The 15,830-nt window shown below is 48.1% G+C and overlaps 1 protein-coding gene across 6 annotated transcripts in view; it reads left to right on the top strand.

Moving 5' to 3' along the window:
• Positions 1-15,830, top strand: part of DHX35 (DEAH-box helicase 35) — a 64,448-nt gene that overhangs the window by 14,299 nt on the left and 34,319 nt on the right. For all 6 annotated transcript variants that reach the window (XR_008849475.1, XR_008849474.1, XR_008849472.1 and 3 more), the window contains exons 5-10: positions 335-439; positions 2,512-2,573; positions 7,581-7,650; positions 10,270-10,329; positions 11,872-11,984; positions 12,103-12,199. Coding sequence is in view for 2 of the 6 variants with exons in the window: in XM_056549616.1 (XP_056405591.1) it covers positions 335-439; positions 2,512-2,573; positions 7,581-7,650; positions 10,270-10,329; positions 11,872-11,984; positions 12,103-12,199 (507 nt within the window). In the remaining 4 variants the exon portion in view is untranslated. The remainder of the gene's footprint in view (positions 1-334; positions 440-2,511; positions 2,574-7,580; positions 7,651-10,269; positions 10,330-11,871; positions 11,985-12,102; positions 12,200-15,830) is intronic.

Raw genomic sequence — 15,830 nt, forward strand, 5'->3', positions numbered from 1 at the left:
GGAATATCCATTTTCCTTACAAGCAGAGAGCTTCAAAGTTAGAAAAATGCAAAATTTTTTATTTTTTCATCAAATTTTGGAATTTTTCACCAAGAAAGGATGCAAGTTACCACAAAATTTTACCACAAAGTTAAAGTAGAATATGTCACGAAAAAACAATCTCAGAATCAGATTGATAACTAAAAGCATTCCAGAGTTATTAATGTTTAAAGTGACAGTGGTCAGATTTGCAAAAAAGGGCTTCGTCCTAGAGGTGAAAATGGGCTCCGTCCTTAAGGGGTTAAGGATCTTGTGCACAAATTTGACGCACACTGCGCTTCTGATTTTTGTCCAGGTGGCAGGGAGAGTGGCAGATGAACGCGGGGCCATACTGGGACATGAAGTCGGCTACTGTATAAGATTTGATGACTGTACTGACCCACAGGCCACACGTATCAAGGTAAGAACAGAAATGCTGCATAAGAAGGGATGTGAACTGGGAAATATGACTGGGTCACAGAGGACTTTCCCACTAAGGTTCTGATTTCTAGAACCATTTTTTTTTTCTGGGACAGCTGCTAGTAGAGCCTCTAGAAGTATTACAATGCACACTTTAAATAAGTGGTCCTATAATACATAGTCCTGAAAAATACCGATTGTTATTGGTGCAGAGGTATGCCAACCCCTCTCTATGGCATCAGTACTTCCTTACTGGGCATATTGAACTGAAATAAAAAGAAACCATCCGGGGCGCAGTCCTAGTGCATTATCGCAATATCAGCTCAGGAAGACAATTAATTAAAGGAAAACTGTCACATGTTCACTCCCGCAATAACTACAGGTACTGACTGATAGTGCGGGGGACGCTGATTCATATGATCCCTACCTTGCCCGGATCCGTCCAGCCGTTCGCCCACAATCTTAGTTTTTCTATATATGCAAATGTGGCTGTAACTGGCACGGGCAGGGTTTTTTAGGAGCCTGGTGGCACTGTGACGTCAGCGCCACCCGCTTATGAATATTCATCCCCCCTCCATCCGGCTCTTCCTCTCCCTAACTGGTCTTCTCTGCACATGTGCCGCTTCCTGACATGCTCAGTGAAGACCAGTTAGGAGCGGCGGGGAGAGGAAGAGCCGGTGGGATGAATATTCATAAGTGGGCGGTGCTGACGTCACAGTGCCAACCAGGCTCCTGAAAACCCCGCCTGTGCCTGTTACAGCCACATGTGCATTTATTTATATATATATATATATATATATATATATATATATATATATATATATATATATATATATATAGAAAAACTAAGATTGCGGGCGAACGACCGGACGGATCCGGGCAAGGTAGGGATCATATGAATCAGCGTCCCCCGCACTATCCATCACTACTTGTGGTTAGTGCAGGAGTGAACATGTGACAGTTTTCCTTTAAGCAATTGGCACATCATGTAGTTAAATGGCCATTGGTCAGCAGCCCTGGGCAGACCCAATATCTTTAGGAGCTTCGGCTATACACACTGTGTAAGGAGGACGGTGATAGGCAAATTATCCCAGTGATGGCGTGTTTCGGGTCCGCACCGCACTTGAGAAAGGGTCCGGTTCAGACCCGAAACACGTTGGTTGTGCTGTGTTATGATATTTATCTTGGATTAAATCTTTTTACTCTGGAGAAGCGCCATCACTGGGGTAATTTGCCTATCACCGTCCTTCTTTTACTGGGCCTATTGACAAGAATTCTTCTCTGTTTTGATCGGTGCGGTCCAGGTGAACCCTACAAGTTCCATTAATTTAATAGGCAGAAGTACTCTGCTAAACGGTGCCCCTTAGTTCCTGCTCAGCTCTCCTCTAAGGATTAGTATAAAGTCTGTAAGTCTTTACACATGGCCGTTTTTACATTTGACAAAAGAGGGAGGTTAGTTATGATGTCAAAATTATCATGTTTCCTTTTGATTGGTTAGTTGAGCTTATCTCTGTATATATTAGCATATTTAAGCATTTATTTATTTCTTGGCCAAAGTTCACTCTCTTCACTCTGAGATTGGAAAAACCCAGATCTTTGTCCTTCCATGCAATCTGTATCTGCTTCAATTGTTTTGTCTTCTGACGTCTCATCTTGGGCCTCCTGGCGTCATTCCAAGGTCTCAATCTTAGTTGCAAGCAGCAAGCTGGATATAGATTAAGAGTAGGTAACAAATATCTTTTTTCAGTATTAGAAATGGCATATAAATATATAAGTATTAATATATATTGATCAGCAGTCAGAATCATTTTAATCAACTTGTCACTGGCAAACAGCTCATCCCTGGTCCTGCCCACTGAAATGGAGAGAATGAGAAATATCTGAGCACCTTGGAGGGGACTATCGATGGCTCAGTAACAGAAGTGAAAATTACCTTGTTACAACTCTTAAGGGTTAATGTTACAAAACCATGCAGGTTAAAGGTTAAGGTCAAATTTTGTATTCTTACAACTTGCATGTGTCATTCAAACAGCCTCTTGTATAGCTGGGATTGTTTTGTGCTTTCCCCAATAGTTTCTGACAGATGGTATGCTTGTCCGAGAAATGATGTCTGATCCATTGCTTACCCGATACAGGTAGGTTCTGCTCATCATGTAAAGACAACTAATCTATAATATTACATTAAAGGGGTTATCCAGGATTAGAAAAACAAAGCCGATTTCTTCAAAAACAGCACCACTCTTGTCCTAAGGTTTGTGGGGGAATAGCTTCAACAACGCGGCCTAATATGTAGGCGACATTGTCTCACCAAGGCCTTCATTTTGTCAGAAGAATAATAATAGCATAACTCAATTATGAATTATTAAAGGGGGTACTCCGCTGCTCCACACTTGGAACAAACTGTTCCGAACGCTGGAGCCGGCGCCGGGAGCTTGTGACGTCATAGCCTCGCCCCCTCATTACGTCACGCCCCGTCCCCTCAATGCAAGTCTATGGGGAGGGGGCGTGACGGCCGTCACGCCCCCTCCCATAGACTTGCATTGAGGGGGCGGGGCGTGACATCATGATACTCCGTCCCCGTGGTCAGGAGGCATAACACTGAGGGCCTCCAGCGCTTCCTGCAGTGCTTACAGGTGGGTGCTGCATGCTAGATTGTGGGGGTCCCCGCGATCAGACATCTTATCCCCTATCCTTTGGATGGGTGATAAGATGTCTTGTGGCCGGAGTACCCCTTTAAGCTCTTCTTCTCTCTGTCTGTCCTGTGTGTGTACACTTACCATGCTTTTAGCTTATCTAAAAGCATTTCTTATCTTAAAGGGGTACTCTCCTGCTAGGCATCTTATCCCCTATCCAAAGGCCATGCCCCTTATGACATCACACCACGTCCATTCATGTCTATGGGAGGGAGCGTGACTGACTAAATGGAGGGGGCGTGGCGTGATGTCACGAGCCATCTCAAAGATATGACTTGACACTCCAGACACAATTAACTAAAGACAAATAAAACCCAGTGTTATCTAAACACACACATGTATCCAGACTAATTAGTAAGTCACACTTAGTATGCCTAAGCTATATAGAAGATCCCTATAGTTGTCATAACATAATATTTTACTATGATATATCGTATAATCATCCCAATGGATACTGCTGTAAGGAGTATAAGGAAGATATCTTTAATATATATATGCTTATACCTACATTCCATGGCATAATTAACCAGTTTAATTACTGCTCTTGTAGATTTTGTTTATCAAAAATATGGGCTCAGACTTTCTTCCTTTATTTTTCCTGTCACGCCCTGTTCCCTGTCACCTGGACTTCAGTTACCTTGCCGATAATCAGATAATGCCCCGCCCCCACACACCAACCATGCCCCCCCCACCGCAGCGCACCCACCGCCAGCGCACCGCACCCCCACCACCCCGGCCAGAGACCGCCACCACCCCATTGCCTCCCCCATCCCCGGATTTATAATTACCTGAGCCCGGGGTCCGCGCTACTTCTGGCTCCTGCGGCGTACGGTGTTACGCTGTGCGCTGCGCAATGACGAGTGACGTCCTCAACGCCAGTGACGAGTGACGTTAGTGCGCACAGTGACAGCTCAGGACGCCGCCGGAGCCAGAAGTAGCGCGGGCCCCGGGAACAGGTAGTTATTAAACAGGGAATGGGGAGGCAATAGGGCAGTGGCGGTGGTTGGACTAAGGACAGGCAGCGGGAGAGAAGTGGGCGGCGGTTTCCGTCACAGCAAAAGCCGCTGCAGTTCATTGATTTAAAGCGCCCGCTTTAAATCAATGATCTGCAGCGGCGGGGGGGGGGGTTTGGTTTAGGGGCTGGTGGATACATAGCCGATAACTTATACCGGAATATCGGTATAAGTTATCAGCTGTCTGCCTTAACCTCCACAGATTATCAGTATCGGCCCTAAAAAATTAATATCGGTCGATCCCTAGTTAAAACAAACTATTTGTGGTCTGAATCCATTACATTTATGGGTAACTTTTGGGTACTCTCTCTAATTATGGCTAGGAATAAATAGGAAAATTCCTAGTCAACCTAAGGACCAGAATCGGGACCCTGTACCGCTTAGGTTTAATGGAACCTATATTTGATTCCTAGGTTTTCTTCAGCGGTATTGTGACAAATTACATTTAGGCGATATCAAAATTGTATTCTACACAGACAAACAGCGCTAGCTGTTTTATTGTCTTGTAGTTATTACAAATATGTACTAACAGGAGTAGTCTCATGCAAAAAAGCAGCAGGTTAGGGGATACGTTTTAGATTGCGCGGGGTCTGAGCGCTGGGGCCCCTCGCGAGCTCCCGTACAGGGCCCCAGCTCCTCCCTGGAGCAGCGCTTCACTACCCCCGCCTGAACAGTACAGCACTATATATATGTACCGTATATACTCGAGTATAAGCCGAGTTTTTCAGCACGATTTTTCGTGCTGAAAACACCCCCCTCGGCTTATACTCGAGTGAACTCCCCCACCCGCAGTGGTCTTCAACCTGCGTACCTCCAGAGGTTTCAAAACTACAACTCCCAGCAAGCCCGGGCAGCCATCGGCTGTCCGGGCTTGCTGGGAGTTGTAGTTTTGAAACCTCCGGAGGTCCGCAGGTTGAAGACCACTGCGGCCTTCAACATCATCCAGCCCCCTCTCACCCCCCTTTAGTTCTGAGTACTCACCTCCGCTCGGCGCTGGTCCGGTCCTGCAGGACTGTCCGGTGAGGAGGTGGTCCGGTGGGATACTGGTTCCGGGCTGCTATCTTCACCGGGGAGGCCTCTTCTAAGCGCTTCGGGCCCGGCCTCAGAATAGTCACGTTGCCGTGACAACGACGCAGAGGTGCGTTCATTGCCAACGTACTTCTGCGTCATTGTCAAGGCAACGCCTCTATTCCGGGCCGGAAGCGCGGAGAAGAGGCCTCCCCGGTGAAGATAGCAGCCCGGACCACCTCCTCACCGGACGACCTCCCCACCGGACAGCCCTGCAGGACCGGACCAGCGCCGAGCGGAGGTGAGTACTCAGAACTAAAGGGGTTGAGAGGAGGCTGGATGATGTTGAAGGCCGCAGTGGTCTTCAACCTGCGGACCTCCGGAGGTTTCAAAACTACAACTCCCAGCAAGCCCCGACAGCCGATGGCTGCCCGGGCTTGCTGGGAGTTGTAGTTTTGAAACCTCTGGAGGTCCGCAGGTTGAAGACCACTGAGGGCGAATGATGAGAAGAGGATGATGAAGGGGGGGTGTGGGGATGATGAAGGGGGGTGGGGATGATGAAGGGGGGGGTGTGGGATGATAAGGGGATGATGAAGGGGGGGGTGTGGGATGATAAGGGGATGATAAGGGGATGATGAAGGGGGGATGTGCGGGATGATAAGGGGATGATGAAGGGGGGATGTGGGGGATGATAAGGGGATGATGAAGGGGGGATGTGCGGGATGATAAGGGGATGATGAAGGGGGGGGGTGTGGGATGATAAGGGGATGATGAAGGGGGGATGTGCGGGATGATAAGGGGATGATGAAGGGGGGATGTGGGGGATGATAAGGGGATGATGAAGGGGGGATGTGCGGGATGATAAGGGGATGATGAAGGGGGGATGTGTGGGATGATGACAAGGGGATGATGAAGGGGGGATGTGTGGGATGATGACAAGGGGATGATGATGAGGATGTTAATGACGGGTCTGGATGATGACAGGGGGGGATGAGGTATTTCCCACCCTAGGCTTATACTCGAGTCAATAACTTTTCCTGGGATTTTGGGTTGAAATTAGGGGTCTCGGCTTATACTCGGGTCGGCTTATACTAGAGTATATACGGTATGTATATTTCTTTTTTTTTTTTTTCAATTCAACAAAAAGGTTTATTAAGGTAGATGTGGTGGGTACACCAATACAGGAAATACTTAGCACAATACGGTCTTGTGGACCGAAATATCAGACAGATGGAATGAAAAATAACATGGGTAACAAAAGAACAAGACAAATACGTTCCAGTGAACAATAGCATATGAGAAAGTTTCTCGAATCTCCCCTATCCCAACAATGCAGGGCGGGGGTTAAAGTCCAGGCAAAGAGTATACAACAAATTTAACACGTGGTTGTCGAAATAATCTGAATTACCATGCCAATTGACTTATACCAGAGGAACCTGACTAGGTAAGAAGGGGCCCAGCAGTTAGCAAGGGATCGAGAGTAGGAACAGAATCAGAACGATGTAAATGGAAAGAAGAGGCAACCTTGAAAAAGGGCCTTAGAAGAAGGGGGGAAAAGAATGGAGATACACAAAACATACGGAAGACTAAAGAAAGTGGGGGACACATACAGGACAACAAACAAACATAGAAGACAGCTGAGGCGGGACCACTGGCGACGCACGACGGACAGGCATCCACAGCGAAGCGAAGCACCACACTATCATCCATAGCAGTATTTGGAAATCAACTCAAAAACCGAACAGCAGGGGAGGAGCAAAATTCCGACCACGGGAGCCATGTAGCTCCAAACCTAGTGACTTCGTCAGGGTGAACCGCCAAAAGTTCCTCCATGCGGTGAATTTGGGCAATTTCGCCTATCCAGTCGGCCATAGAGGGGGGGTCCAGGGTTTTCCACTTCCTGGGTATTACAGTCTTTGCTGCCTGGAGAAGGTGACGGGCCAGGGAGTTTTTGTACTTTGATTGCGCCATAGGGAACATATACAACAGAGGTATATTTCTATAGTTATATTCAATTTGTGAAAGTATTAATAGGACATGCCTTGTTCATCTGCAGTAGAAGGAGGAGTGGTTCATGTCCTAACTCTACCATCTCAACATGGATTTTATCGGTACGAATAGCACGACAGGTAGTGTGTGGTATTGCAGCTCAGTTCCATTAAAGTGAATGGAGTTGTAATACAGAACATGATCTGAGGACAAGGGGTGGTGCTGTTTTTGGAATAAATTTGCTATGTTTTTCTATTCCTGGATAACCCCTTTAAACATACTTTGACTTTGAATCCATCTCAAGTAGACAGTTAAAGGCTATGTTGTCTGACTAGTATGAACGTGTAAGGGTTGAGGATGTCCCATGTGTATTCATACCAGTTATACTTCAGACTTTCTTGTCTCAGCAGGAGCAGCATAACCCTGTCTTCTCTTGCAGTGTACTGATGTTGGATGAGGCTCATGAGCGGACACTGTACACTGACATCGCTATTGGTCTTCTTAAGAAGGTACATCATGTCATATTATTGTGTACTGGTATAGTAATCCTCTATAGGACATTGTTATGTGAACGGGGTTATGCAGGATTAAAAAAAGAGCCAATTTCTTCAACAAACAGCACCACCCCTGCACCCCGGTTGTGCGTGTTATTACAAGTCAGCTCCTTTTACTTCAATAAAACTGAGCTGTAATACCACACACAACCTGAGGACAGGGGTGGTGCGGTTTTTGGAATAAATTGGCTCTGTTTTTCGAATCCTGGATAAGCTTTTAATAGGGTATTCTCATTCCACATTGTTATGGTATATTGGTGGGGGTCTGACTTCCGGGATTCCCTTCTGACACCCACTAAACTCTTTGTATGATCTGAAGCTCTTGTACTGTGGCTCCCTAAAGGAGAACTCTGCAAAGTAAACTTATACCCTGTCCACAGGATAAGTAGCTGATCGTGGGGGATCCAACAGCGAGAATCCCCACGATCTCCAGGAACAGGACCCCGGCTCATTCTGTGAGGAGCTCGTGTCCTCTACTGGTAGACTGCACGTCCTCCATTCATTTCTAGGGGAGCCCTGATGATGCCCAAGTGCTGTACTCGGGTCTTTTTTGTGCTTCTATAGAAATTAATGGAGCTCCTTACTGAGTGCCGAGTCCCGTCCCAGCCCTCGCCCCCCGCGATCAGTTACTTATCCCCTATCCTGCTGTCAACATTATTAGTAACCCTAAATATTGAGTACAACATGCAAAAAATATCTTGAAATATATAAATAAATCATATTTTCAATGTAGTAAATAAGGATACAACATTGAAGCCAGTGACTGGACACCATTCTTGGTCCCTGTGCTCAGTGTGAAACAAAGGACAAAGTCAGACTAACCTGTGATTAATGAGAAATTAGACTCACCTGTCCGCACCTTGTCTGTAATCTCATGACTTTACTTAGTCCAGAGCCAAAGGCTGTCGGTGCATGCTGGGAGTTGTAGTTATGAAATAGCTGGAGGCATTCTGTTTGGGAAAATCTAGGGTTGGGAAGGCTATAGTTACATATAAACTAGGTGAAACTCACCACAACTGATGCCAGAAGTGCATTAGTTGGCATTACTTATGTAGCATCCGGCTTCCATTGTGATCGCCGAACAGGGCTACACAGCAAGTTGCGTTCCTCTGCCTGTGCCGGTCAGGCGAGTCCAATCATCCGACATCCAAACTAAGATGCCAGATGATTGTGAACTGGGTCAGTCAAATGAATGGGATCAGTTTCTCTCCGGTACACGCCGCCGGACAACTGATATATGTAAAGAAAGTCTTAGCCTTTTTCGATGCTTAGAAAGGCCAGTTTTATTGTTCACAATGGCCGAGACAAGAGAGCTGTGTGTAGCAATGGTATTATCACCAACGCTTGGAGCACGCGGTGGGGGTTGTTACGTCACGGCCACGTCCCTTGTCACGCCACGCCCCATCAATGCAAGTCTAAGGGAGGGGCCGTGGCATCTGCCACGCCCCCTCCCATAGACTTGCATTGAGGGGCGTGGCGTGACATTACAAGGGACGTGTCCGTGACGTCACAACCCCTCCCATAAACTTGCATTGAGGTGGCGTGAAGTTACAAGGGGTGTGGCCGTGACGCCACGACCCCTCCCATAGAGTTGCATTGAGGGGACGTGGCGGGACATTACAAGGGGGGTGTCCGTGACGTCACAACCCCTCCCATAAACTTGCATTGAGGTGGCGTGATGTTACAAGGGGTGTAGCTGTGACGCCACGACCCCTCCCATAGAATTGCATTGAGGGGGCGTGGCGTGACATTACAAGGGGCGTGTCCGTGACATCACAACCCCTCCCATAAACTTGCATTGAGGTGGCATGACGTTACAAGGGTTGTGGCCGTGACGCCACGACCCCTCCCATAGAGTTGCATTGAGGGGGCGTGATGTGACGTCACTAGGGGTGGGGCCATGATGTCACGACCCCTGCTGCCCGCATTCAGCGTTCTAAATTAACACTGGGCGCTGCGCAGAAATAGTGGGGGTCCCAGCGGCGGGACCCCCCGTGATCAGACATCTTATCCCCTAAGATATCTAGAGGCGGTGTACCCCTTTAAAGCTTCGTAATGTCATCAAGGAGTTTCTATCGATGGAACAGTGAAGAACTTAGCTGACTCCATCCAGCTCATTGAAATGAATGCGGTTCGGCGGGGAAACTGCGGCATATAAAACTGGCCTTTCTAAGCATCGAAAAAGGCTAAGACTTTCTTTACATATATCAGTTGTCCGGTGGCGTGTACCGGAGAGAAACTGATCCCATTAATTTGACTGTCCCACTTCACAATCATCCGGCATCTCAGTTTGGACGCCGGATGATTGGACTCGCCTGACCGGCACAGGCAGAGGAACGCAACTTGCTGTGTAGCCCTGTCCAGCGATCACATGAGGAAAGCCTGACGGTCCCAGATGGACCCCCCCTCCCCATCCTGTTACCATTGAGATATATATTTCGGAATTATCACTGTCACTGAAATCAATGTCTATGATCCACTTTATTGATTGGTGTCACGAGATATTTCGAGGTGAACCGTAACTCTTACAGTATATGAATTCTAATTGGTATCAATCCTTTCTCTTTTTTGCAGATTCAGAAGAAAAGAGGAGACCTGAGACTGATTGTTGCCTCGGCCACGCTGGATGCAGAGGTAACTGTTCAGGCCCCACTTGCCAACCATTTATTCAAGGGATGTACCAGTACCATTTTTTTTTTTTTTTTTTTTTGTAAAACGGAGTATGAGTACTGATACTTTTTACAGGTATTCACTGATACCAATCACTTCCTTCCTTTTTTTAATTTATTTTTAATTTTTTTATGTCATGTGACAGCAGAGGTGATGCTAGACTTTGTGATGCCTTACGCAAAAGACAAACATGAGGCCCTCACTGACCCTCATAATTGCCCCCAGTAGATAGGGAATGCCCCTTATTTGGTAGAAGCCCGCAGTAGGTAGGTAGGTAGGGACTACCCCCTTATAAGGTCGGAGCCCCCAAAAGATAGGTTGGTAGGGAATTCGCCCCTTATTAGGTAGAAGCCCCCAGTAGGTAGGGAATTCCCCCTTATAAGATAGGAGCCCCCAAAAGATAGGTTGGTAGGGAATTCCCCCCTTATTAGGTAGAAGCCCCCAGTAGGTAGGTAGGGAATCCATATTATAAGGTAGAAGCCCCAGTAGATCATCGGTAATCACATGACTTATTCCAGTGCCAAAGGGTGTCGGTGAATGCTGGGAGTTGTAGTTTTGCAATAGCTGGAGGCATTTTGTTTGGGAAGTACTGACTAAGGCTAGAGTTTCATATATTTGGCTCTGGTAGGTAAGAAATGCCCCCAATAGGTAGGGAATGCCCCATATTTAGTGGAAGCCCCCAGTAGGTAGGTAGGGAATTCCCCCTTATTGGGTAGGAAATCCATTTTATAAGGTAGAAACCCCCAGTAGATAGGTAGGGATGCCCTCTCCCCATTAAGGAGCAGCCCCCAGAATCTAGGTAGGTAGGGAATCTCTGCTATTAGGTAGAAGCCACCAGAAGATAGATAGGGAATCCACCTTACCTCTCCATTAGGTAGAAGCCCCCAGAAGATAGGAAGGTAGGGAATCCCCCCTTTTTGGTAGAAGACCCAGTAGATAGGTGGGGAATACCCCCCCCCCTTGCTATTATTTAGAAAACCCGGTAAGAAGGTAGGAAATACCCCCTATTGGGTACAAGCCCCCAGAAAATAGGTAGGGAATCCCCCCTTTTTTTTTTTGTAGAAAAAAAGTAGTTAGTCAGGTAAGTAGGGAACCTCCTATTAGGTAATGCCCCTATTAGTTTTCCTCAATAATTCCCCCTTTAAGAGAAAACAAAAATCCTACTTACCTTCCCTCCGCTCCTACACTAAAGCATCTACATCCTCCGCTGTGTCAATGCTGAAGGACCTTCTCCTGCTAGCCAGGGTGGTGCCGGACCTGCCGCGCAATTAAATTATATAATCGGGTGGTAGGTCCTGCCCAAACCTGGACAAAAGAACAAACCGTGAAGAAGCCTCAATGGAGGCAGGGTGAGAGTGGTTTTAATTGTGTGTTTTTTTTTTTTTTTGGTGATATCGGGAAGGGTATTTGAGACATTTGCGCGGGCCTGTCTGGTAGTGATGTCGGTATCGGGGCATCCGATCTTATTCGTTTCCATGTATAAAATCCCTGACTTTATTCCCACAGAAATTCAAGGCTTTCTTCAATCAGAACGATACCAGTGACCCCGCGAGAGACACGTGCGCTATCCTAACAGTGGAGGGGAGGACTTTCCCTGTAGATATTTTCTATACACAAAGGTGAGGACCACTGATGTATTTTATATTGTTCACATTGTATGTCCTCATTTTATACAATCTCCTAAATATCGCGTGTAGGATCGGCTGTGTGTTTGAGCTATACTTCTTCCTCTCCCAGCCCTGTTCCAGATTACTTGAAGTCCACCGTACAGACAGCCATGAAGATCCACCAGAGCGACATGGAGGGGGACATTCTTGCCTTTCTGACAGGCCAGGTACTAAGAAATAGGCAACTTGAAGGGGTACTCCGCTCCTAGACATCTTATCCCTGCTGCACTCGGCGTTTGTTTAGAGCGTTGGGTGCAGCGCCGGAGGCTCGTGATGTCACGGCCACGCCCCCTCAATGCAAGTCTATGGGAGGGGGCGTGACGACAGTCACGCCCCCTCTCATAGACTTGCATTGAGGGGGGCGTGGCCGTGACATCACGAGCGGGGTGCGGCCGTGACGTCACAACACTTGCCCCCTTCCATAGACTTGCAGTCAGGGGGCGTGGCCGTGACATCACAAGCAGGGTGTCGCCGTGATGTCACGAGCCTCCGCATCGCCAGTCATCCAGCACCGGATGGGGTACCACAGCCAAGATTACCGGGGTCCCCAGCGAACCTTTATATAGGGTAAATTTCTAAGACTTCTATGATCTATTGCAGAGTTTCCCAACCAGGGTGCCTCCAGCTGTTGGCTTTCCATGCTCTCTGCAACCGCCTATATCCGTGTCAGGAACTGTCCAGAGCAGGAACAAATCCATAGCAAACCTCTCCTGCGCTTGGCAGTTCCTGACATGGCCAGAGGTGTCAGCAAAGAGCACTGTGGTCAGACTGGAAAGAACTACACAACTTCCTCTGTAGTATACAGCAGCTGATAAGTACTGATAAGATGGAAGGATTAAGATTTTTAAATAGAAGTAATTTACAAATCTGTATCACTTTCTGGCACCAGTTGAATTGAAAGCATATTTGTTTTTTTTTCCTGCAGAGTACCCCTTTAATACAACGCCTTTATAGTTGTTGGGACTCTCGCAACAAACCCAGACAAGAGCATCTCCCTCAGGTTTAGGTTATATACCCCCACTGCCTTTTGTGTCCCTCCACGTGAAGAGTTTCTCTCTTTCCTTCTAGTACTTTAGCTGCCATAGACTTGTATTAGAAATGTTACACAGCGCCGTACACTCTTTCCAAAACTCATTGATTTTATAGAAATTGTGTAGATGTGTAGAACAGCATTTTCGGCTGATTTTGTAATCCCTCTCTGATGGGTGATGCAGTGTCCACATCCTGATGGAGAGCCAATATAGAGGTTGTCTATATTTTCTCGGTCGCTCTTTATTGGGGGACACAGAGACCTGGCAGGATATACCCGCCCACTGGAAGTGAGGTAATCAGTTTTAGCTAGTGTCAGTAGGAGGCAAGACACAGGTATGGGAGTTCCCCAGACCTGGTCTTTTTATTATTTTCTAGTAAGGGCTGTTTAGTTAGCTTTTTTTCCTCCCTTTTGTTTCTCATTTTCAGGTGGGGGTTCAGGAGCATGGCGCTACCTGTACCTCTATATGCGACAAAGGGGCACAGACATAGGGTATGTACAGTGACCCCTCGACCTACGATGTCCCCGACATATGATCATTTCAGCATACGATCACTCTCAGAGTCCATCGCATGTTGAAGGCAGCATCAACATACGATGCTTTTGTATGTCGGGGCCATCGCATAAACAGCTATCCGGCAGCGCTGACTGCTTCAGCTGCCACCAGATAGCCGTTTATGGTGCCCCCTGAGCTCCGGTGAGGTTTTTTACCTGTCCTCGGGGCTCCGGCGCGTCCTCTTCGGGATCCCCTACATCGTCGGCACTCTCCATCAACGTCATCACGTCGCTGCGCACGCTGTCCCGCGATCCAATAGTAGTGGCGTGCGTAGCGACGTGATGGCGGCGACGGAGAGCGCGGATGCCGGGGAAGCAGAGGCCTTGCCGGAGCGTCGGGGACGCGGCGACAGCGATGGACAGCGACATTCCGGGCAGCAGTGACGGGCGGGGACAGGTGAGTACAACCTCCTCTAACAGTGGTCTGCAACCTGCGGACCTCCAGATGTTGCAAAACTACAACATCCAGCATGCCCGGACAACCATTGGCTGTCCGGGCATGCTGGGTGTTGTAGATGTGCAACATCTGGAGGTCCGCAGGTTGTAGACCACTGTCCTATACTTTACATTGCACAGATCCCTCAACAAACGATGGTCCACTTGGAACGGATTACCATCGTATGTTGAGGGACCACTGTACTGTTAACCCCTTCTCACCAACGGCCAGCGTTTTGGAGGTTGTACCCTGGGTCCGGGTCCCCCACTGCCCCTGCTCGCCCCGCTAGCTTAGCCTGGTATGATGCAGCTTTTCCATAAGCTGGCTGGAGCCGCCTGGGTGGGAATATGAAGACCGTGTGTGAGTATTTCATCCCCTGTTTTTTGCCCGTAATATCTTTTTTTATTAGATTAATATCTGCTGGGTCCTTTTCTGGGACTGTATACGGGGTCCGCCTTTTTTTTTCCAGATAGCGCTATCGGCTCAATGCTTTTTGGCCCTATGCCTCTGGCATACCTAATTCTGCAGAGTTCACACTCTGTGAGGGAACATATGCGAACCTCAGTGGCAGGTCGTTACGCAGTCCCTGGAGATTCCGGGATTACATTCCATGCCTGGTTTCCCCTTCCGCTTAGTACCATGCCATGTCTACTGTACCCACGGCCAGTCCTAGTCCCTCCTTATCGGGGCACAGCTCTGTTCCGGTGCCCTTTCAGAACTTTGGCGTTCCTGGTGGACACCTAGGTCCTTTTCCGGGTTCTTCCTCCGACATCCATCAGGGGAGGGTTCTTGGCGTTTGCATACACTATGATTCCCTCCTCCACAGGTCACTGATCACTACCAGTCCACAGTGTCTGAAGAATTGCCCTGACATGACCTATGGACCCTATACAGGGTGACAGGGATAACATCCATGGCTCCTCAGCCGCCCCCGATACTCGTTCAGCCAGACTGTTGTCTGCACGGTTTCTGACGCAGTTGGTCTTCCATTCCTGGGCTGCTGCGTGCATGGCTGCGGTTTCCCGTACCTCACTGGTGGTGGGAGGAATCTGGAAGAGGGTCCGCTGCAGGTACACGGGACTGATGTCAGTCAGTCAGACTTCTTCTCGGGGGTCACCCATCAGATCGACCGCACTCCACTACTCCACTTTCTGTGGGAGGGTTCGCAGAAGTGACTGCGTTCAGGAACCCGATACCAGTCAACCAGGCGGTGGTCTGCGTGGTTTACTACTACATCTGGTCACCTACCACACGCTTCCCACATCTTGGTGAAAGTTCAGTTAACCCACTGCCAAGGTGTAGTTTTGAGTGAGGGACCCCATGTTGCTCCATGGGCTTTTCACAATGCACCACATAGTGGTTTGTAGGGTTCCCTTCTTTCCCAGGTCCCTCTCCACAGGCTGGTAAGCCACTTTCAGTGTGTGGTTGTGAAGCCGGGACCAGTGTGTCCACGGTCCCTATGCCCATTAGCCGGACTGTCTGCATGGTTTTCTCATCCACCAGGTCACCTTCCCCATTCTTGCCAAGATGGAGCCATCTCGCGCTTCCCCCTACATGGGTGGGGTACCTAGCTAGGCCTTTTTTTTTTTTTTTTTTTTGCTGGGTGCGATCAGAAGTACTTTTCGCTGGCTCTGCTTGTGTGCTTATTGCTCACTATTGCAGCCTGGCTCTCCTCCTGTTTCTGGTTGTCTACTGCTGCTCATGCAGCTTGGGCATTTTCCTCTGTAGGAAGGGTTTATGCAATCGTGTATAGCTCAACGACAGCCAGTCTGCCATT

Source organism: Hyla sarda, chromosome 13, assembly GCF_029499605.1.
Source record: "Hyla sarda isolate aHylSar1 chromosome 13, aHylSar1.hap1, whole genome shotgun sequence".
Taxonomy (NCBI): Eukaryota; Metazoa; Chordata; class Amphibia; order Anura; family Hylidae; genus Hyla; species Hyla sarda.